Here is a 22,489-nt window from a genome sequence, read left to right as displayed (position 1 = left end):
CGAAACTGTCAGACTCAGCCCGCGGGTGCGTGCGACACTGTCAGACTCAGCCCGCGGGTGCGTGCGACACTGTCAGACTCAGCCCGCGGGTGCGTGCGACACTGTCAGACTCAGCCCGTGGGTGCGTGCTACACTGTCAGACTCAGCCCGCGGGTGCGTGCGACACTGTCAGACCCAGCCCGCGGGTGCATGTGACACTATCCGACTCAGCCCGCGGGTGCGTGCGACACTGTCCGACTCAGCCCACGGGTGCGTGCGACACTGTCCGACTCAGCCCGCGGGTGCGTGCGACACTGTCCGACTCAACGTGCGTTCTTAGATGGACAAAACCATGTGCACTGCAGGGGGGCAGATGTAAAATGTGCAGAGAGAATTAGATTTGGGTGAGTTATTTTGTTTCTGTGCAGGGTAAATACTGGCTGCTTTATTTTTACACTGCAATATAGATCTCACTTTGAAGTAAAACCCCACCCAAATCTAATTCTCTGCACAAGTAACATCTACTATGTGTTTTTCCCTGAAACTAGAAATTTATTTTCACGTGAAAAAAGGGCTTTTAATTCAACTGCCTGAAAATATATATATATTTTTTTCTGCATGAAAAATTTTCAGGCATAATTAAATCCCCCCCTAAATATACTAATCATTAATTGCAGACTTACATTACCACAATATTGAATGCACTATATGCCTGGTTTAAGTGTAATTATTCAAGCATTAATTATTATATCCATTACAAATCCACACCGAAAATCAGCTTTTTTTAAATTCATAGTAAATCTAGTTTTCATTCCAGCACCCTGCATCTTTCAAAACCGGTGCAGTTCCTCTTCCCTGCCTGGAGTGTCGCTCTCTGCTATGGTGGTGCTAGCACAGGTCTGGTCTGCATATAATTGCTGAAATACAGATCAGACTGTGCTAGAAGCAACACAGCGAGATGAAGTTAGCCATGGAAGAGGAACTACACAGGTTTTAAAAGGTGCAGATAAATGAACCCCTGAATCTTTTTTGCATTCACATTCCTCTGGGAGATGACTTCAAAGATATAGAGACAGAATAATATAGTATGTGTTGTACCAGAATGTTGTATGTGTCAGAATGCTGTTACAGAGGGATTATGATGATTATGTGCATGGGTACTTGTGTAGAATCACGGCTCCCACGATGTCCATCGCATAGCAAAAAATCGCATGCGATTCGATCACATGTGATTTTTAACAGAAATGCATCCAAATGCATTGAAATTAGTATCAAACATGTTCAATGGCCCCCAAATGTCATTTTTAAAGCTGTACCACCCCCACTATCAACGCGAACCCGAAGCATGGCGAGTGCAGCGGTATGCGTCCCACGACCTTTTCATACCCCCACTATCCACGTCGGCATGGAGTTGACAATAGAAAGTGTGGCGAGCCACTGAGCCCGAAGCATGGCGAGCGGACACGGATACATTCACAGGTATACGCGTCCCCTCGCGGGGCGCGCTGCGCTCGCCACGCTTCGGGCTCGGTGGCTCGCTGCGCTCGCCACACTTTCTATTCTCAACTCCACGCCGACGTGGATAGTGGGGGTATGGAAAGGTCGTAGGACGCGTACCGCCGCCCCTCGCGGGCTCGCTGCGCTCGCCACGCTTCGGGTTCGCGTTGATAGTGGCCTGAAAAATGACATTTGGGGGCCTGAAAAATGACATTTGGGGGCCATTGAACATGTTTGATACTAATTTCAATGCATTTGGATGCATTTATGTTAAAAATCGCATACGATCGCATGCCACTACATATGGCATGTGATGGGAGCCGTGATTCTACACAAGTACCTGTGCATGTAAGAACTATGTATTAGAGGTGTACAGAGTGTGTCTGGTTTGCATGAAGTGTACAGTTTGCATGAAGTGTACAGTATGTCAGAGTTCAGTTACTGGGCTTCAGGTTACAGAGAGTTATTCCTATTCATTATTTAAATAGTAATACTGTACAAAGTACTTGCTGGTGTTATATTGAAGAAATCACAATAGGCGTCATGGTGTGGACCTTCTACCAAAAGCTTACAATCTATTAGTTGGTACAGGTGTGTTTTGTTTTTTACTGTGGCTCAAGTCGCACCAAATAGTTTCTCTCTATGCACCCAGGTATCCTGCGGCCTGGCTGCGCTGCGCATCTTCCACTCTGAATGTGCCTCTTCTAATAATTAACCCTTTGAGTGCCAAGTGAATTTGTCTAACTAGGCTTGAAAATTGGCAAGCAAACATTTTTATTCGTCATTATGACCTGTAATGCTTTTATATAGGAAATATAATCCTTTTTTATGCAACAATTTTTATTTGAATTTATATAACAAATGTGAGGTTTTTTTTTTTTTAGCGGATATTGTGCATGTTTCACAGATGTTGGCACTCAAAGGATTAAAGCAGCTGGGAGTGACAGAACTACATTGCTAGCTTACACTGATGACTATGATGTGCTTCTGGGCGCGACCCAGGCTGATTTTGTGTAATAAGGCTCATATCGTGCTTCATCTGTGAGTTTGTACGTGTTTAATACCGATTCCTGTGTGGATAACATCGCAGCCGGCGTCGCTGATACGCTGCGTCTCTCAGAATAGTTTTATTGTAGGTATTGTACATTAAGGATGGTGCTGTGTCTGTGAAGGAACTAAGAATTGCAATTCAGAGACAAGTCCACTGCATTACTTGTCGCGGAGCATCTCAGCTGTGTGGTGTGCAAACATTCAATGAATGCCTGATCTTTTCCGAAATTCTTTTGATGGAATGGATCCGTCGTCCATAATTCAATGCATTGGCCAAATCCGGATGTCTGATTTGGCCGCTGATTAAAGCTCACCCGGCCGTCCTGGAGACCAGGCGAGTGTGGCGGCAGGAGGCAGGGGGAGCCGGGATGGGGCCAGGTGAGCTGCTATCTCCCGGCGGGACAGGTGAGTGCGGCGGGAGGGTACGGCACTGTGGAAGCTGCCGCAGCTCACCCGGCACTATCCTCGCTGCCTCAATCTAACATCTTTTCATGTCTGATTGGGACTGCCGGAAATATGGACAAAACCTTTCGGTTTTGGCTGTGTTTCTGTCAATAGCAGGTGGATTAGAGGCTATTCCGGCAGGTGGATTAGAGGCTATACCTGGTTTTCGGCAGGTCGGAACCTTCCGACCTGCCGAAAAAAAAACCCAACAGCTAGAATTAAATAGATCGGAACCCCTTCCGACCAATTCATGTCGAAAACGTCTTTTCAGCAAGATGGCAGTTTCAACATCAATTGAATATACCGCCTTAGTCAGTGATGGCTAACCTTGACACTCCAGCTGTTGAACTACACATCCCAGCATGCCCTGCAACAGTTCTAGCATGGCCAAATAGCATGCTGGGATGTGTAGTTCTACAACAGCTGGAGTGTCAAGGTTAGCCATCAGTGCCCTAAATCTTGCATTTATTTCGTATTCATGAGCTGGGGAAATGATAAAGCCATTGAATTCTATTATAATTTCACATTTCCGGTGTATTATCTAGCCATTGCATCACAGTGGAATTGTTATCCCCACGTGTCTTGAACTGGAGGGACGTGAGTCTTTAATCAACCTTAAATACTATGTAACTACAGTATGTCACCTGACTACTCCCTATCTGTAGTGCAAGACCTGGGTGTGTGCCGCGCGCTGGGTGACTTGTGGTAGTGTGCAAGGAGCTACTGTATGCGACTAGTGATATTCATTGATAGGTTTATCATAATTGTGCAGAATGTAGCAAGATATTTTATTAAAATAAACTTCTGCATGACGCGAGGATGGCGAGTTAACCCTAAAGCCCCATTGACACTAAACAGTGTGGTAAGCAGTCAATATAATTAACAATATCGTCCACGGGTCCCGATATTGGCCGTTGATGAACATGTAGGTCCTTTTGATCCCCCCCCTCCCTCAGTGGCCTGATGTAGAACTCCCCAGTTAATTACCATTTGGCCTCCTCATTGCTGTTGATTCCGGTTCCAGTCTCCTGGCAGTAGTCGGGATGCCGGCATTGGTGTTATGAATGTTGGAATCCTGACCGCCGATAAGCTAAACCTGTCTTAAATCGTTTAATTTTGCTTATTCAATAGAGTGCCAGTGCTTTAGTCTTTGAGCCTAATTCTGGTTCACTCGGAAAAGCAAATGCTCTCTCATGGACAAAACCATGTGCACTGCAGGTGGGGCAGAGAGAGTTTACATTGGGTGGGGTTTGTACCTAAAACTGATATCTATGATGTAGTATTTACACTGCACAGAGTCCAAATAAAACACCATTATCTAACTCTCTCTGCACGTGTTACATCAGCCTTACCTGCAGTGCAGCATGGTATTGCCCATTAGAGAGAATATTTGCTTTTGCGAGTGAACTGGAATCAGGCCCTTTGTCCCATATTGCTATTGGTGAGCCTGGTTTATAAAACCTTTCTGTTCAATGTAATCTGTCCTTTCACAATACAGCAGCTTTGTTGCGTTTATGGCACGGGATAAAGCTGGACAGGATCCAGTGACTGGGTTAACGTTCATAATGTCGATAGGCACCACGTTGATGTGCTTAGAATGTCAGCAAGTTCAGTGTCGACAGCTGCAATGTCAACATTCTAAGACTTTTGGGGGAATGTCATTAGGCACAAGGATTATGGTTTAGGGGCAGGTGGAGAAAAAACATTAAATTAAGCATATTGGGCCTTATTCTAGTTCACTTTTTCTGACAAAATCCTTCTTAGATGGACAAAACCATGTGCACTGCAGGTGGGGCAGATGTAACTTGTGCAGAGAGAATTAGATTTGGGTGGGGTTTTACTTCAAAGTAAGATCTATATTGCAGTGTAAAAATAAAGCAGCCAGTATTTACCCTGCACAGAAACAAAATAACTCACCCAAATCTAATTCTCTCTGCACATTTTACATCTGCCCCACCTGCAGTGCACATGGTTTTGTCCATTGAAGAAGGATTTTGTCAGAAAGAGTGAACTAGAATAAGGCCCATTGTTTTTGTTCTCCTTAGGTGCAGTTATGTGGGGCGGGACAGTAGCCACTGTTTGTACTGTACACATATTTTATGATTGGCACCACAAACACTGGTTTTACCTATTAAATTGACCATAAATAATGTAGATTGGTCTAAGGACACCTGTATATTATGCCTTTGTGAACAAGGGGGAGCTTTAGCTACGGGACGGGGAGTTGTTTTAGCAGTATATGGGTGCATTTGTTGCATATAACCATGTGCTTGTGCCCCTTAAGAGTGCTATAGCTGCAATGGCAGATTTTTTAATTACGCAAACTGTACCCAACTCTGCATCCGCCTCACCATGCATTAACAATTGTGCTGCTGTTTGGTATCATTGGAGGGCTTTCAGGTCAACGCGATGTGCCCCTGAGCATTGCGGTGATTCCCGGCTGCACACATATCAGCCACTTATACCCCTTTCAGACAGAAAAAAAGACCCAGGAATTTCCCGGCTCTTGCCGTGTCGACCCGGGTTTTTCTTCTGTCTGAAAGGGTCAACGCGGGTCTAAAGTTCCGGGACTTCGACCTAGGTACTTACCTGGGTTTTTCCCGTGTCAGACACATGTTTGCGGCTGTGTGAAAGGGACCGACCCGTGTTTTTCTCCCGACTATTGAAAAATCATGCTGATTGGCTGTGCAGCATGGCGCTGCGCGATTGGCTGATCTTTTCAGCTTCCCTGATTGGCTGGGCATGGCAGTGGCGTGCAAAACACTGCTGTAAGCAGCAAAACACACAGAGCACTCATGACCTCCAGGTTCTGCAACTTGTCAGCCATGTTTAATGCAATGCAGTGAGCAGACACCTCCCACTTTTCATGATCTCATCTCTGTGTCCTTTTCTTATGACACACAGAGTTTTGCAGGAAAAATCCGGCTTCTGTGTGAAAGGGGTCGACACGGGAAATACCCGGGTTTTTGCTCCTGTGTGAAAGGGGGTCAGCACCTTGCTGCCTAGTTCTACCCGGGTTTTTGTATCCGGGAAATACCTGGGTTTTTGGGATTTTTCTGTCTGAAAGGGGTATTATTGGAGTGGCGACATTGCAAAACTTGACATGCCAGCCGATGCAAGGTGCTGTTCATGCAGAATTTAATGCCACCCACATCCCCCCCCCCCCTCCATGTTGATTGGTTGGCAGCACACCCTCCCATGATTTGTACAGCAAGAAAGTACATGCATCCCTCTGTAAAATGCACAGATAACCAAAGTGGCAGTAAGCGCTGAGCTACAGTTTACATTATATATTTATATTCTTTTATATACCCCAGAGAAGCACTGCGCTGTGAATGGCTGAGTACGGCCATTGCCTTAGTATGCCCAATTAATTATTGAAAATGATTTTTAGGAACGGATTATGCTGCTGCGGTGTTTGTCCACCCACAAGCCAACAGATCCTGCAAGCTGGTACGTCTAGGGTTACACACTGGCTGAGTGGCTACTGCTGATTCAGCTAATGATGTTTCCAAAGATAACCAGCATTCCGCAGAATGGAAGGACGAGAATTTCCAGCTATTATTTAGCGTACAGGACTAACACTTCGATAACTCAGGAGAATTTTCTGAAACTTATTTCTGTTTTATCCGTATAAATAAAGCTCTTCTCTGGGCAGTTTATGCCTCCCGGGCTGCTAAGGGCAGGACAGATAGGACTGTGAGACTCTAAAGAAGGGAGAATGTTGGACATAAATGAAATATGAAATTCTAAGTTTGCGCCGTTTGGACAGTTTTCACTCTGTATCACGTTGGAGCACAATACTCTTTGAGACAATTGTATTTTTTTTTTTGCAACAATTACCCCATGTACCTGAAAGTGCTGACACATTGCATAAAACCGCAGTCAAAACTGCCTAGATCATCACTGGTTGCATGTTCAGCAGGGGGGGTGATGTCACTGAACAGTGTCGTTCAGTGTGTATGCCTTATATATTTTGTCCAGGAGTACAGCCGGTATTGTTAACAATATTGGTGGTGCTGCGAATCGCATAGTGTGTACCCAGCTTTAGGTCACAATCTGAAATGTTTCACTCATGTACGTAACTATAGTGTGGGCAAGGGGTGCCATTGCTATGGGGAAGTCTGGACCAAGGTTATAAAGTTGCATACCAATTTCCCAGATTTGCCTGCTAAGCAGTTGGGTCTGATCCATTCCCCAACCTGAATTGTGTGACATTGACTTTCAATGCGAGGGCTGTGTAGTGCAGGCATGGTTGTTGTGAAACTACACATCCCAGCATGCCTTGCCATAGTTTTAGCATTCCCCTAATAGCAAAACTGTGGCAAGGCATGATGGGACTTGTAGTTTCATAACAGCTGGAGGGCCATAGTTAGGCCATTCCCTGTGGATGTTCTAATTCAGGCATGGCCAAACTATGGCTGTTGTGAAGCTACAAGTCCCATCATGCCTTGTAACAGTTTGCTACTACGGAAAGGCATGCTGGGATGTGTAGTTTCACAACAGCTGGAGGGCCACAGGTTTGACACGCTTGTTCTAATTAATAGACCTATATACTAGCAGATGCTCAATTAGTTAAGCGATATCACGCAGGTGCTTGCAAGGGTGGGGCGGGGTAATCTTGAGCAAAGAAAAGCACACTTGGTACCCCCAGAACACTGTAACCAACACATGATGATCTAATTAAAGGTCCATACACACTGGGCTACTATGCCCAGGGTGTATGGACAGCGATGATTGCTATCATCACTGGGGGGAAAGCCGCTCAGTGCGTACACACTGAGCAACTTTCCCCCTGCCCGGCACCGTCAGTGGGAAGAGGATGGCTTTGCATATTGCAGCACTATGCAATGCCGTCCCCAAAGCCACTCATCTGCTGGTAATACCAGCAGATGAGCGGCTTTCCCGGCGTTGATGCGGGAGTACGCAGCAGCGCTCACCGCTGGGCCACACATACTGGGCGGCTTTGAGCTGAAATCTGCTCAAACTTGCTGTTTGATCGGCTTTCAGCTCCGTCCCCCAGTGTGTATGGGCCTTTAGAGATCTGTTACATATATTTATAACTATATGTGAAGCCCCCAAGCCATAGTCAAGGCCTCTCTGAGATTAAATGAGATTAAAAGTGCTTCTTATCTGCATTTATATTCTAGGTTCTATGGGGTAGATGTATGAAGCAGTGATGAGGGAGGAGAATTGTTAAAGTGCCTGGTACTTTATCACTGGCCAATCAGTTACAGGCTGGGTTTAAAAAGGGACAGTTAGGAGCTGATTGGCCGGTGATAATGTACCAGGCACTTTATCACCTCATCACTGCTTCATACATCTACCCCAGAGTTTCTTCAGCACTTGCTGCATTGATGACGGCAGGACAATTATCCACTGTCTGCATGTATTCCTCAGCTTGCATCAGCAACATACAGTATATCACAGAGAATTGCTTTGGGGCTTACTGTCCTCACTTTGCCTCCCAGCGCAACATCACCCAATTCCAGGATGTAATTGCCACTTTATTACGATTATCACTCAATAATAATGTGTCACGTAGGGACACTGTGACTGTGGCTTTGCTTCTTTTTTGTTGTTGTCATCTTTCTTGACTCTGGAGTGTTACAACGCTGTCTGCGCACTCGCATTCTTATGGGCTAGCCCTAATAGGGCGTACAAACAATTCAATTTGGAAATGTTTTCGATTCGATTTTGCTTTTAGAAGCAAAATCGAATCTAAATCGAAGTGTTAACTGTCTTCAATTTAGATTTGATCCTGATGCGCGGCACCTGGATCCGAAGCAGAAATAGATTTGCCTGGCAAGATGTGCAGCATCCTCCCTCCCCCGCATGCTGTCCTCGCACCGTCCGTCCCTCCTTCCTCTTTAATGCCAGGTCCCAGCTGCCATCGATATGGAATCAGTATTGACGGCCGCCGCATCGGACCATCTGTACGCCCCTTTATACATCACATTACCTGCATTTCCCATCTTTATCTCTAGGCTGTAACACAGACTTAACGCACCCACGCCGCCCCGAACGGACCCTCGCCACCTCACGCCGACCCCCCCTCACCTGTGTCCAGGCAGCACAGTGCTGTGGCTGTGCTGTCTGGACCTGTGACCTCCTCCCTTCACTGTATTCTCTTCCAGGTGCAGGGAGGAGAGCCCACACGCATGCAGCAGCCCCGGGTAATGGAGGGAGGGGGGAGCCGCCGGGACCCGCAGCACATCGCCGGCAAGATCGCAAAGGACAGCTCTTAACGCAAGAGCCGTCCTTTGCCATAATTATCGCCTATATTAGAGCATATGCGATAATTAGGTCTGCGGTAGCCGGCGATGTGCGGCGGACAGGGGGGCGCGGATGTTACAGCATCCCGCCCATACACACTGATGCGAATGTTCAAATAATCTCTGTAAAGCGCTGCGGAATATGTATGCGCTATATAAGAAACTGTTAATAAATAAATAAATAGACGCCAGCACAATAAACTGGTCGAACCTGAGCAAGCAGTTAGAGAGCTTTTAGTACATGAGATGCGTGGAATGCTTATGCAAATGAGTGTGCATTCCATGCATACATCGTCGGTCACTTTGTGCGGTCCCAGTGCCTGGTAACCATATCAGCGAGGAGGGGAGACTATATAACATGTGGTGTGTCTACAGGTAGTCTAGCAACATTCACAACACAGTGCAAACTGGAAGGTGAAAAACTGGTATTCTGATTCCCCTGCATCGTCTACAGCAGGGGTGGCCAAACCGGTCCTCGAGATTTACTAGCAGTCCATGTTTTCTGGACCACCCGTGGATCTGTAGAATATGTCTGTTAGGAATGAATGCAGCACATGTTTGGAAATGTGAGAGTAAAGGTGCGTACACACTGGGTGATGATATCGCTCATGTTGGCCCTTTTGAGCTCTAGTGTTCAAATTACAGGCCAGTGTGTATGCAACAAGGATGAACCATGGACGCTCCTGCTGGTCATTAACCCCTTGAGTGGTGGGTTTTGCTGGGGCAGGACAAACCTATCAGGGCAGGTTTGTCCTGCCCCAGCAAAACCCACCACAGGAAGTTGGAAGCCCCCCCCCCCCTCTCCTCTGCTCTGGCGTTAGTACGTCGGGCTTCCCTGCCGTCGCTGTTCCTGCTGCCTTAGCCGCCGCCTGTCACATTCAGCAGTGATGGCGGCGGCAGGCTGGGGGATGTTAGCGGCGGCTTGGGGGGACTCTGGTGCCTGAGCGCTCCTGAGTCCCCCCGAGCCACACCGACCATACCCGAGCATGCCGCCGACGTCACTGTAAAATGAGTGACGGCTGGCTGGCGGGCGGGTCAGGGGAGCTCCGGCGTACCGATCGCTGGAGCAAAGGTGATGGGGGGACTGCAAGGGATGGGCGGACTGCAAGGGATGGGCTCTAGAGGTGCTGAGCCAGTGGTGCACACCTGGACACCACTGGCGCGCACCTATTGTATATTAGTAGTATGCCTGGAAATTTTCCGGGATAGCCTGGAAATTTTCCAGGATAACCCGATTCGGCAGCGCAGCTGAGCCCGGAAAATTTCCGGCCATACCACTCAAGGAGTTAACAAGGGCTTCTGACGTCTGTACATGCAGCTTAGTATGGCTATGACGTTCACAAAAAGATGCATATAACTAGACTGTAGCTATCATTTGTCTAGGACACTTGAAAGTCACTGCACACATCATTTAGTACACGGGTCCTCAAAGTCGGTCCTCTGGACCCCACACAGTGCATGTTTTGCAGGTCTTACAGAATCAAGTGGAATAATTAGCTCCACCTGTGGATCTCTTACAATATGTCAGTGAGTAATGAGTGCACCTGTTGGGTGACCTGGAAAGCGTGGACTGTGTGGGGTCCTGAGGACCGAGTTTGTGAACCATGGTTCTAGTGTAATGACTGCACCTGTGCGCCAGCTAGGTGTTCTGGAAAACATGAGCTGTTGGTAGATCTTGAGAACTGGTTTGGACAACCCAGATAGACTACAGCTAACCAACAAAATAACGGATTGTTCAGTTTGGCCTTTTTTTTTTGTTATGTAGACAACCGATGTATATGTTTTTATAGCTCCTAAAATTGCTGCCTGTTCTGAAGTAAATCACAGTTCTACTGCTTCTATTAATTAGACCTGCCTTCCAATAACAAATGTTGCCCGGCTGTCCCCATTGCAAACTGTTTTACTATGTCTCTCGGCGAGGCTCCTTCTCCTCTAGGTAAACCTGTGAGGTTGCTCCACAGCCATTCTCTGCAGGCGGCACTGTCTCATTGTTGGCTTGCTGCTTCCTGGTTTGTGCACTGCTGTGACCTCTGACAGTAGATACTCTGGGTATGGTCATAAACAGCACAGCCATAAAGTCGACATGGGATTAGGTTGACACGGACACTTAAAAAAAATTGCACCGCATCCGCTCGCTACGCTTTGGGCATGGTGCCTCGCTACGCCCGGTGCACTATTTTATACTCCCACCATGCCCTAGTGGATGGTAGGGCATGGAATACCGCCTGTCAGCACAAAAAATAAAATAGTGAAAAACCCCATGTCTAACTTTTTGCCTGCCTAATGCGTGTGCCAACCTAATGACATGTCGACCTAAGCCCATTTCAAGCTTCCCCTGTGTTGATCTTGGTTCATGTCGACCATATACAGATACTCTTTAGGAGAAGTAGCAGAGATGTATCATACAGTCTTCAGATCTGGGTTAAACCATTGTATTAATGTGTTTATATGAATGTGCGTCTCTGCATTTATTGAGAGTAGAGATGAGAGTAGTACACACGTAATGCTCTCTAAGTAAAAGTTGCCAAAAAGGGGGGGGGGGGGGGGTGCTGAACATCTGAATCCCAACGCCGGCACCCCTACTTGCTGCTAGAAGTTAAATGACAACACGGAATCCCGACTCGTCGTAAGTATGCGAGGCCGATTACTATCAGTCATGGGTGGGTGGGGTCGACCTTTTAACTGTCAACCTTCCCATTGCAGGTCTAATGCTTGTGTCAACCTTCCAACCCAGACTTGCCTGCCCTCCCGAATGACCGGGAGCCTCCCGAAAATTGGGTCTTTCTCCCGGCCCCCCGGGAAGGTGGGCAAGTCTCCCGCTTTCTGGTGATTGCCCTCGCTCCCCCCCTTGCCCGCTGGTTTAATTACTGTAAAATCGCGGGTCCGTGGGGAGGGGGCGGGGACTAAATGACGCGATCGCTGCATTTAAGCCCCGTCCCCTCTCCACTGCTCTTGAATCACAGCGTTTTCCGGCATGGAGGAGCCAAGTGATATCAGCCTTGCCCCAGCCCCCCTGACGGGCTTCTCCCGGAGAGGTGAAATCCAAAGTAGGCAAGTATGTTCCAACCCTGTCGACCTTTGCCATGCTGACTTATTTCAGGTGTCGACCTAAAAAGGGTCGACTCGATGACCCATACCCGAGAGGAAAAGTCACAAAACCTGTAGGGAGCCACCAGTAATATGATTACCGCAGGAATCCGCCACTGTAGGCCGTTTCCATCGTGAGGTTACAGAACCCTAGTGTTCATTCTAGCACCCGCCATCTTTGAAAGCCCATGCAGTTCCTCTTCCCTGCCTGGGGTGTCGCTGTCTGCTGTGGTGTTTCTAGCACAGGTCTGGTTTGCATATCAGTGCTGATGTACAGACCACACTGTGCTAGAAGCACTCCAGCAGACAGCGACACCCCAGGCAGGGAAGAGGACTGCATGGGTTTTCAAAGATGGCGGGTGCTAGAATGAACACTAAAGTCCTGTAGGTCACAAGATTCTTCTTCCTTTTGGGTAAACAAGGCTATTACATTTTGTGGCTCAGTCATCCTGTTTTATAGCACTAACCAGCTGGACATACTGTGTATTATGCCACAGATAAAATGTTTTATTGTTTGAGTAAGAACATGAACTTTCCCTTTATACTGCCATTCTCCACCCTGTGACTCTGGTTAGAGTTTTATACTGATGATGACTTGGAAAGCTCTTATCGCAGACTGCCTTTGTCGGTACAGTTTGTGTCTGGACACGGTGTACTTGCCATTACATTGGTGCAAGGCCTGCTACACATGGGCCGATTATTTGTCTGATTTCACCACGCATCTACCATGATGACCATCCCGGCAGCAGTGATCGTTTTACCTACATTTCATAAGATTTCTGTGAAAGATCCGCCAAAGGGACAATAGTGTGTTATGCTTTGCAGTCATTGGGGCAGATGTATTAAGCCTTAACAAGAGATCAATGCAAGGGTGATAAAGAGAGATAAACGTCCAGCCAATCAGCTCCTTACTGACTTTTTCAAACACAGCCTGTAACATGGCAGTTAGCACGTGATTGGCTGGATGTTTCTCTCTTTATCACCCTTGCATTTATCTCTTGTTAAAGGTCCGTACACACTGGGGGATTGTGCCCAGTGTGTATGGACAGCTATGATCACTATCATTGCTGCAGGGAAAGCCGCTCGGTGCATACACACTGAGCGGCTTTCCCCTTGCCCGGCACCGCCGGAGGGGGGGGAGGACGGCATTGCATAGCGGAGCGCTGGTATAACCAGCAGATGAGCGGCTTTCCCGGCAATGTTGCGGAAGCGCGCAGCAGCGCTCACCGCTCATCGCCGGGGCATACACACTGGGCGGCTTTGAGCTGAAAGCCTCTCAAACCTGCTGTTTTGAGCGACTTTCAGCTCAAAGTCGCTCAGTGTGTATGGGCCTTAAGGCTTAATACATCTGCCCCATTGGCAGGTACCACACACTTTCATATTGGGTTGTTTTAGCAGCTGAGGTATTATCGTCTGACTCCTTCTTGCTGTGGGAGTCGCAAAGAAAGTTTATTAGCTAAGCGAATGACATGGACCATTGGGGGAGGTTGCAAAATCGCAGGAGTCTCGCAACTATTTTTGGGATGTTTGCGATCCCGCACACAGTAACAATGGCTCCTACATCTCCCTTCCTGCACCCCTGTTGCATGACCATAGGGCTCCCCAAAAAGTTTGATTTTCTACTGATCTGCTGTTGATTCTGCATCTTTGTACGTACTATGTAGAAAAGGCGACGGTAGTAGTCTAAAACAGGTACCATGTTACAGTACCAAACCGGCAAGGTTATCCTCATATAGGCCCTTATTCTGGTTGGTGCGGATATTCCCGCATTCTTACGGAGCGGTCCGCACGCTACGGTGTTTTGCCGCATGCGGCCATCGTCCGTAGAAACGCCCGCGTGTCCTCCGCATTCGGACGGACTCACTCTTTAAGAACAGGGCGTGTTTACGGACGACATACAAACCATGCGTGTGCGGGAGAAACACTCCGATTCTGCACGGTATTACAGAGTATTACAGAGTATGCTCGGAAATACCGCATCCGACCGGGAGCCAAGCGGTGCTACCGCCCGTAAGCGGAGTATTTACGCCAAACAACCCACTATTAAGTATCTTCTGCAAGACATCACATGACCCACTTATTCAATTACCTATCCTCATAAAAAACAAATAATTTTTTTTACTTTACCCAAAAATGTGTGGTTTCATGAGTACATGTCGAATACACATGTGTATTGCTAGTATTAATATTCTGTCATGTCCATTGTTAGCAGTTTTAAAGTGTCTGACAAGTACAGGATATGTGGGTGTTTAGTAAGGGTTCCTTGAAGCAGCAATGGTTTCAATTAAAGCACTGACAAGCGGCCTATTAGTGAGTAATGAGTAAAGGAGTAGATTCTATTGGGTTCAGGTGTTAATGCTTGTAGTCATTAGGCGTACGTTCGCCTACCGCATGAACGAGTGGTGTCCGCAAAGCAATAGTACACTTGTGGACACCGCACATTTCTTCCCTTTTTGATCGCGTGCATTCGGAGTGCTATCCGAATGTACGCCCCCCAACATAAGTGTACTCCCCCGTGTCCGCCCATGTTTCCGCCCCGTTTTGCCCACTTTGAAACTACGCCCATGTGACATTCCGCATGACGCCCATAATACGCCCATATTTCCCGAATGATTGCGGGGAACAGTTTTGTACGGGATTTGGCCGAATTGGTACGGAGTCAAGGCGTGGCACATGCGCGTTGCGTTCGCCACGCATGCGCAGACGCCGTAAAGACGCGATCCGAAAGTATGCGGTAAAGTCCGCGTCAATCAGAATAAGGGCCATAGTGAGCACTCTAGCATATTTTTAGGGCAGGGCACTTTTTTCAATCGGGAGGGCACATTTTATATTAGAAATTTACATTAGAAACAAAAAAAAATTAAATATATAAAAAATTGCACACTGCATTAGGATTACGCCCATTTAACATGGTCATACTCTGCTATGCCCATTACATATTCTGTCCTAATGACAAATACACATTTTGGCACCCACTGTAATTCCTCTTACACATTATACCACACACCATGATGCCCATTACACATGATGGCATACATTGTAATACCCATTAGAAAGTTCTCAGTAGGGATGGCCATCGTCCATCGATGGTTTATGGCCGACGTTGAATACTTTTGCCATCGATGTGGGAGAACCAGATGGTTTCCCTACATCAATGGCAAAGGAGAACAGATGTTCCTTTTTTTTATTTCAATGTGTCGGGACACAGAATATAGCCCCGCCCACGCATTTTGGAATGGTCCACGGGCCATTCAGCCAAATATAATGGGTAACCATCAATCATCCATCACATAGTTTCTGACTATCGATGGATGGTTGCAAAATGACTACCGATGACCATCCCTAGTTCTCAGCGGCATGTCAGAGCGGCGAGTGGGCAGCATAAAGTGCACACAGTGCCACACATAATAAGGGCAGGGTGCATTTGGAGGTTTTAAAAACAGGCAGGGTGCAGCACCCTGCAAAAGAAGCTTAGAGGGAACACTACTCATATGTTATGTATGTAGTAAAGCATACATGAGTTCTAGCCAGCTGTTATTGTAATTGTGTGGTTATAGGGGAGAGGTTGTGTTTTATAGACTACTTCTGTTTCCTTTCCCAGAAGCCTGAGACCTGCATACAATATCACAGGACATCCAACCCTTTACCTCCTGACTCTGTACAGTCAGATACTCGAATGAGGAATTACAGCCTCTCACTGAGTTTTTCATGTTTACTGTGACCCACTTTTCTGGTTATTCCGCCCACACGTTGGGTGTGTCTGTTTGTTCCCAGAACTTGGGCAGCTGTGAAAACTGAAAGTATGATCCTCAAATATTTCTGTACATGTAAAGTGAGAAACGTCGTCTCATGGAATGTAGGAACATATGTGAGGGAATATTTCTCTCCCCCTTCTAGAAAACACCCGGTTATCCTGTCAGCTAGCCTAAATGTTGGCTCGTGCGGTTGTCAGCGTGTCACGGTGGCTGGATAATTAAATGGAACCGTATAATATTTTGATAGTTCCCGTAATCATTTCTATTAGTATTTTGGGGATTTCTTCGACTGACAAATAATATTGTCACTGTCATTATTGACGGGGTTTTAACTTAAACTGTTTTACGCTCTAAGACGTTTTGTTTGCAGGCTCCACTAATGTTTGTATTCAATAATCCTGTGTGTGTTTTATATAAACACTTGGTTCCGAGATGAAATTTACCGTACATATTCGCAGACACACGTGCAGCCGTGCAACAAAGGATTTATACTTCCCATAACCCTGTACTTTCTGAAGAGCTGTGGGCAGCATGGCCACTTAATGGTACATACCCACAGGCTTAGGGTTTTCCTGGATTTTTTGTTTTCTAGATTTGTTACTAAAAATTGTTCCACACCGTCCATATCCACTTGATGCTTGTTCCTTTTCTGTGTGTTTGGCGTGCTGCAGCGCATGGGGAAAATGCAACCAGAACCGCATATTCAGATTGGGCTGTAGTTTTGTAAATCCCGAGAGGCCCTCCGTCACAGGGCAAGGTCTCCCCCCATTAAAATCTTGCAGCCACATAACAGAATGGGTGCAAAGCCATATTTCAGGTCAGAGTGGCTTTGTGTGACATCATGCAGCCGCCGTGGTCCTCCCACTGAGTGGCCCATCGACACCTGCGTTGTTTGCGTGGTCTTTGCAGACCACTGAATCAGGCACATCAAACTCTAGTGTTTATGTATGTATGCATGCGTGTGTATGGATGTCTGTCAGAGCATTCGAATTGCCTGCAGCCCGTTTAAGACCGTGATTCTGATATGAGAATGCCACAAAGGAATCTGGGGCCAAATGTAATAGGGTGAGAGATTCAGAAAGTGAGAGATTTTGGGAGAGTTTTCCCGTTTTTTTTAAAGCAGCAATCAATTACATGGCAAAATCAACCTGGTTTTGCAGTGTAATTGATTGCTGCTTTAAAAAAAAGGGGAAAACTCTCCCAAAATCTCTCACTTTCTGAAACTCTCACCCTATTACATTTGGCCCAAGATTTCTATACCGAGGAATCCGATTAAGTGGCCAGAACTTTGTAGCAAGGATGTTGCAGCAAAGCGAGGAAGGGGCGTTTGCATGCTCCTGCTATGCCTTTAAAGTGAATGGGAGCCGGTGTCTGCATGCTCCCGCCTTTCATTCACCTCAGTAGTACCCTGCAGCAAAGCAAACACCGCGGTCCCGCTACAGGAATCTCCGGTACTTGTGTATTTTGGCGGCGCCCATTGCATCGCATACCATAAGGCATACGATGGTATGCGATGCGATATCGCGCGATATTGTACAATGGCATACAATTTTTAAATTGTATGCCATTGTATATGGCATACAATGCCATACAATGCGATGCGATTAAACATTGTATAAGCACCCTAATGGGTGCTTACAATGTTAAATGCACCCCCACGCCACCCCCCCCACTATAAACGTGAACCCGAACCGTGGCGAGCGCAGCGGTACGCGTCCTCCGATCTTTTCATACCCCCACTATCCACGTCGGCGAGTGTGGTGAGTCACCAAGCCCGAAGCGTGGCGAGCGCAGCGGACACCTGTGAAGCCCGCGAGGGGACGCGGATACCTGTGAAGGTATCCGCGTCCCCTCGCTGCGTTCGCCACGCTTCGGACTCAATGGCTCGCTGCGCTCGCCACACTTTCTATTCTCAACTCCACGCCGACGTGGATAGTGGGGGTATGAAAAGGTCGGAGGACGCGTACCGCCGCCGCTCGCCACGCTTCGGGTTCACGTTTATAGTGAGGGGGTGGCATGGGGGTGCATTTAACATTGTAAGCACCCTTTAGGGTGCTTATACAATCTTTCATCGAATAGGGGGCAAAAATCGTGTCGCATCGCATGCCATCGGGTGCATGGCATGCGATGCGATGTACTCATCGCGCGATGGAGGTCGGGGGCGCCGCCAAAATACACAAGTACCAAATCTCCTCTATGCAGCAACAATATAGTGGGACACAGCTGTATCGTAGGGGCATACACATGTAGAGATGTGTGCCAAGCAATTTTGCTAAGCTATTTAGGGTAGGCGATTTCCTGGTGTCCAGATCTCCCATGGACAGCACATACACATGCAGAGATTTGTGCGAAGGGATTTTGCTAAGCAATTTTGCTAACCAATTTTTAAGCAAAAAAGGTCCGGGTAGTGGTTCAGAATGAGAGATTGCGATCAGTATCTCTCATTCTGTACACACAGAGAGATTTGCAGTCACTTGCTAAGCAATTTGACTAGATTTTGACTGCATGCAGTTAGTAGGGGATAATTAATCTCTCGGGGCATACACACGGAGAGATCTGTGCTTACTTACATAAAAATAAACACTATATACTACACTTTGATAGATCAAAAGAAACACATTGCTATAAAATGGCTTAAAATCTGAACTACGTACAAAGAATATTTGTTACTTGTGTATTATCACTGCGCCGGCGCGCGCAACATAGTTGGCGTAGTCAGAGCTAGGTATAGTCAGCGTCAGCCAGCGTAGTCGTAGTAAGGCAGCGTGTAGTGTAAAGTAATAAGTAAAGCTGCCGGCGTCCACAGGGTCGGATGCGCTGGCAGACCACCGCGCCCGACCTCTGTGGACGCCCTGTGGTACATAATACTAGTATCACGGCGCTGGCACAATGCAACAAATAATATATTGAAGGGACTTGTGTATTATTATGGTGACAGCGCGCGCAACGTAGTTGGCGTAGTCAGAGCTCTACAACTGCTGCCGCTGCGCTGAAGGGACACTACGCATGAATAGGACAGTACGTAAACTACTTAACGGGCGCCTGTGATAATACACAAATAGCGCTTAAAACTACGCTGGAGGGACTGCCGCCGCGCTGAAGGGACACTACGCTTAACAGGTCAGTACGTAAACTACTTAACGGGCGCCGTTATAATACACAAGTACCGAATATTCTAAAATACCTACCAAGATAAAATAGTAAGCATTAAATAGCACAGCTACTATATAACTAGAAAAATGTCCAGCAATTAATAAATGTCAGTATAGATAAGTTCTCTTGCATTCCGAACAATTAATGCCTGAAAGCTGTAATTGCACTTAGCAAATTGTTACAGTATGACAGATGGCACATGATACACAAATGGCTTCACTTGCCAACCCCTTAATCATGGAAATGTAATTGAGATATGAGTGTAACCTCCTGTAATGATGATGATTCATCGCTGAATCTGCCACTTGTTACAATTAATGTTTGTGAAAGACAATAATGATCCGCAGAAGTCAATTAAAGGAACATGCGTAGTAATAGGCAATGGTGCCAAACAGCAAAACAATTGAATTGCTGCCATTGGATGCCCACTAGTAGCTCTGCAAAAAAAAAACAATTGAATTCGGACCAGTGAGGTAATGAAGTTATTTTGCTGGCCATCTATGATAATGGAACAGACGCCCTTTAGTCTTTAAATTGTCTGAGTGCCATAGGCTTAGTCGCGCAAAACACCATAATGTTTGGTCACTTTGGGTGTTCGGCGACTGTGCAGGCAGCTCAATTTGGATATCTTTCAAAAGCTTATACGCGCTCTGCAGAATATGTGTACGATATATAAGAAACTGTTATTAAATAATAAAAATAAGCCCCTACACACTAGGGTGTCTGAGTGATATTGTGGACAATATCACCTAGTGTTTACAGTCCCTGTCGTTAGCGCTGTGCACTCCTGCGCATCGTTAATGACCCCCCCCTCCCTCGTCCAGCATGTCCAGGCATGGAATGTCCTCATTAATGATGCCCCCCCCCCACATCAGCAATTGTGTGTGGCTTATAGACACTAGCCAGATCCTTCGCCGTTCATCTGTCAGCAAATCATTCAGTGTGTGCATCTTTCATCCAGGACACTGGGGAAGTTCAGGGGAAATTGGTCACCAATGTCTTTAAGTAAATGCATTGTCCAGTGTGTATGCACCTTTTAGTACTGAGGAATATTTTGTTTTATTTGCTCATATAAATACACCCAATGAGCTTCCACTACCTTCATTTATTGAATTAATACCACCTGGGAAAATGTCCCCCTGCTGGAAGTCACGAGGAGTTCTGTGACCAAACAAATGCACAGGGCCAACATACAGTACTGTTTATTAGTGGCTATTACTGTCGGTGGCTCGTTACTCCTATCTCTACTGCTAGTGGATTGTTGCTACTGTCCATTACTATTACATATGCACCAGTAAAGTGCGAGTAACAATGCTTGGGGATCCAGATGGCTCACAGACAACGTCTAGGTGGTCTTTGACGACTAGCCCAGGCAGCATTAGTCATACAGTCCCCTCTGCAGGCTCCTCTGCGTGCAAATGGGTGGTCCCTCTATTACAGTGGTCAGGGAACAGGGGTATGCATGCATGGCTGTGTCTCTGCAGTGCAACCGTTCATTACCCCCAGGAATATATCATTCATTCATGCCCGCCCAGCTCCGTGTGTTACAGTACAGTAGAAGCGCGGCGCAGAGTTTCTCTGCCTGGTTATAGGCTCTGTCAAGCTTACCCATCTTTAAATACTGAAACTAATAGTTCCTTGGACGTCACATTACTAATGGCTATACCACACACAGCCTGGCAGCCATTGATAATGATGATGATTACCACGTATGGCTAAGAGTGGTATAAATTTACCACACACAGCCATACATGGTAATCAACATCATCAATGGCTGTCAGGCTGTGTACCATACTAGCAGGATAGATCATCAATTTCTGTGGTACAGTGTGTATTACAATTATATGATTTCCTTCCTTTCAAGGGTATAACATAGGCGTAGCTAAATATATTTTTTTGGGTAATAGGTAGAAAAGTTCCCTGAGCCCTGCTCTATTACATATTATAGAGGTCTGTCTCCTGATTGTATGTCACTTTTATTTGTAATCTGACAATAAAATGACAAATAAAATAAAACAATAGTGTAACACTAGCCGTATACAGAGGAGAAAATGCAATGCAATTAGCTGATTGAAGCAGTTATTAGAACGTGCTCTTCATGGTTTTTTTGAATGCTTGAAAAGCAGAGAAATATGCGGACAGATTGGTGTTAATGTGGCATGTGTTGCAGAGTAGTTTAGCCACGGTTGCTCTGTGACCATGAGCTCTCACTAGGAATATTCAGCACTGATTGGTGTTCCTGGGGAAATAAAAGTCTACAAGCAAGTTAAAATGTATTAATAAAACAATTTACTGCTGTCTTCTGTGTGTCATTTCTGCCTATGTAAATGGGTGGTGATTGAGATGAGCCTGTTACCCAGTTTTACCGAGTTCGGGTGTCAGTGTTCATGGTAAACACCGAAACCAGTGCCCACTTTTACCCACCCTTGAGCTGCATTTCCTCTTACCTTGTCTTTACCCATCCCGCAGCTGCCAGTCATCACCTGTACGACCATCTCATTGTTTATCTAAATGATCGTTCTTTCTCTTTCAGGTCCCCAGCAATAATGCTGTATATGAGAAATACTTCCACCAGGTCAGTGTTCTTATTTGTTAAAATGTGTGTGTGACAGATGCTGGGATTCCACCAAATATGATCTTGTATAAGGGGTCTTGTATATGTAATACCTGTGTTTGGTGCTCTTGTTAATGTGCAAGAGAGCGTTCAGTAGAATATCCTTTTCAGACATACTCCAAAATCCCAGGTTTTTGCACATAAATGTGCATCAACTTAGGATTGTGTCTGAAAGGGTCAACCCGGGTATTAAAACCCGTGTCTCCGACCCTTCTTTTTACCTGGGTTGAGGACCCTGGATTTTTGACCCAGATTGTTCCTTTCAGACATTAAGAAAAACCCGGGTTTTTCAGCAAATTCCAGGTAGAACTGCTTCACCTGGTAATTTGCTGCTGTAAGTGTGAAAGGGTGCAGGCTGTACCCGGGAAAATGACCCAGCAGTAAAAATGCCGGGTAATTCCTAGGTAGTATGTCCTAAAAGGGGTATACCATGCTCTTTGCCAGGCCTGACCAACCCTTGGCTCTCCAGCTGTTGTGAAACACATCCCAGCATGCCTTGCCACAGTTCTAGCATTTCCTAGTACCAAAGCTGTGTCAAGGTATGCTGGGACTTGTAGTTTCACAACAGCTGGAGAGCCACAGGTTGCCCGTGCCTGCTGAATGCTGATAACTTGGCTCTGCCTTAGACATAATCT

General features: G+C 46.4%; 1 protein-coding gene across 2 annotated transcripts in view; it reads left to right on the top strand.

Annotated features, from left to right (window-relative positions):
• Nucleotides 1-22,489, top strand: part of EPS15 (epidermal growth factor receptor pathway substrate 15) — a 99,766-nt gene that overhangs the window by 636 nt on the left and 76,641 nt on the right. For both annotated transcript variants that reach the window (XM_083157385.1, XM_083157384.1), the window contains exon 2: nucleotides 21,774-21,815. In XM_083157385.1, coding sequence (XP_083013511.1) covers nucleotides 21,774-21,815 — 42 coding nt within the window. The remainder of the gene's footprint in view (nucleotides 1-21,773; nucleotides 21,816-22,489) is intronic.

Source organism: Crinia signifera, chromosome 8 (genome assembly GCF_055691185.1).
Source record: "Crinia signifera chromosome 8, ASM5569118v1, whole genome shotgun sequence".
NCBI lineage: Eukaryota > Metazoa > Chordata > Amphibia > Anura > Myobatrachidae > Crinia > Crinia signifera.
Note: the sequence above shows the minus strand (reverse complement) of the source record. Positions and strands in the feature narration are given on the sequence as shown.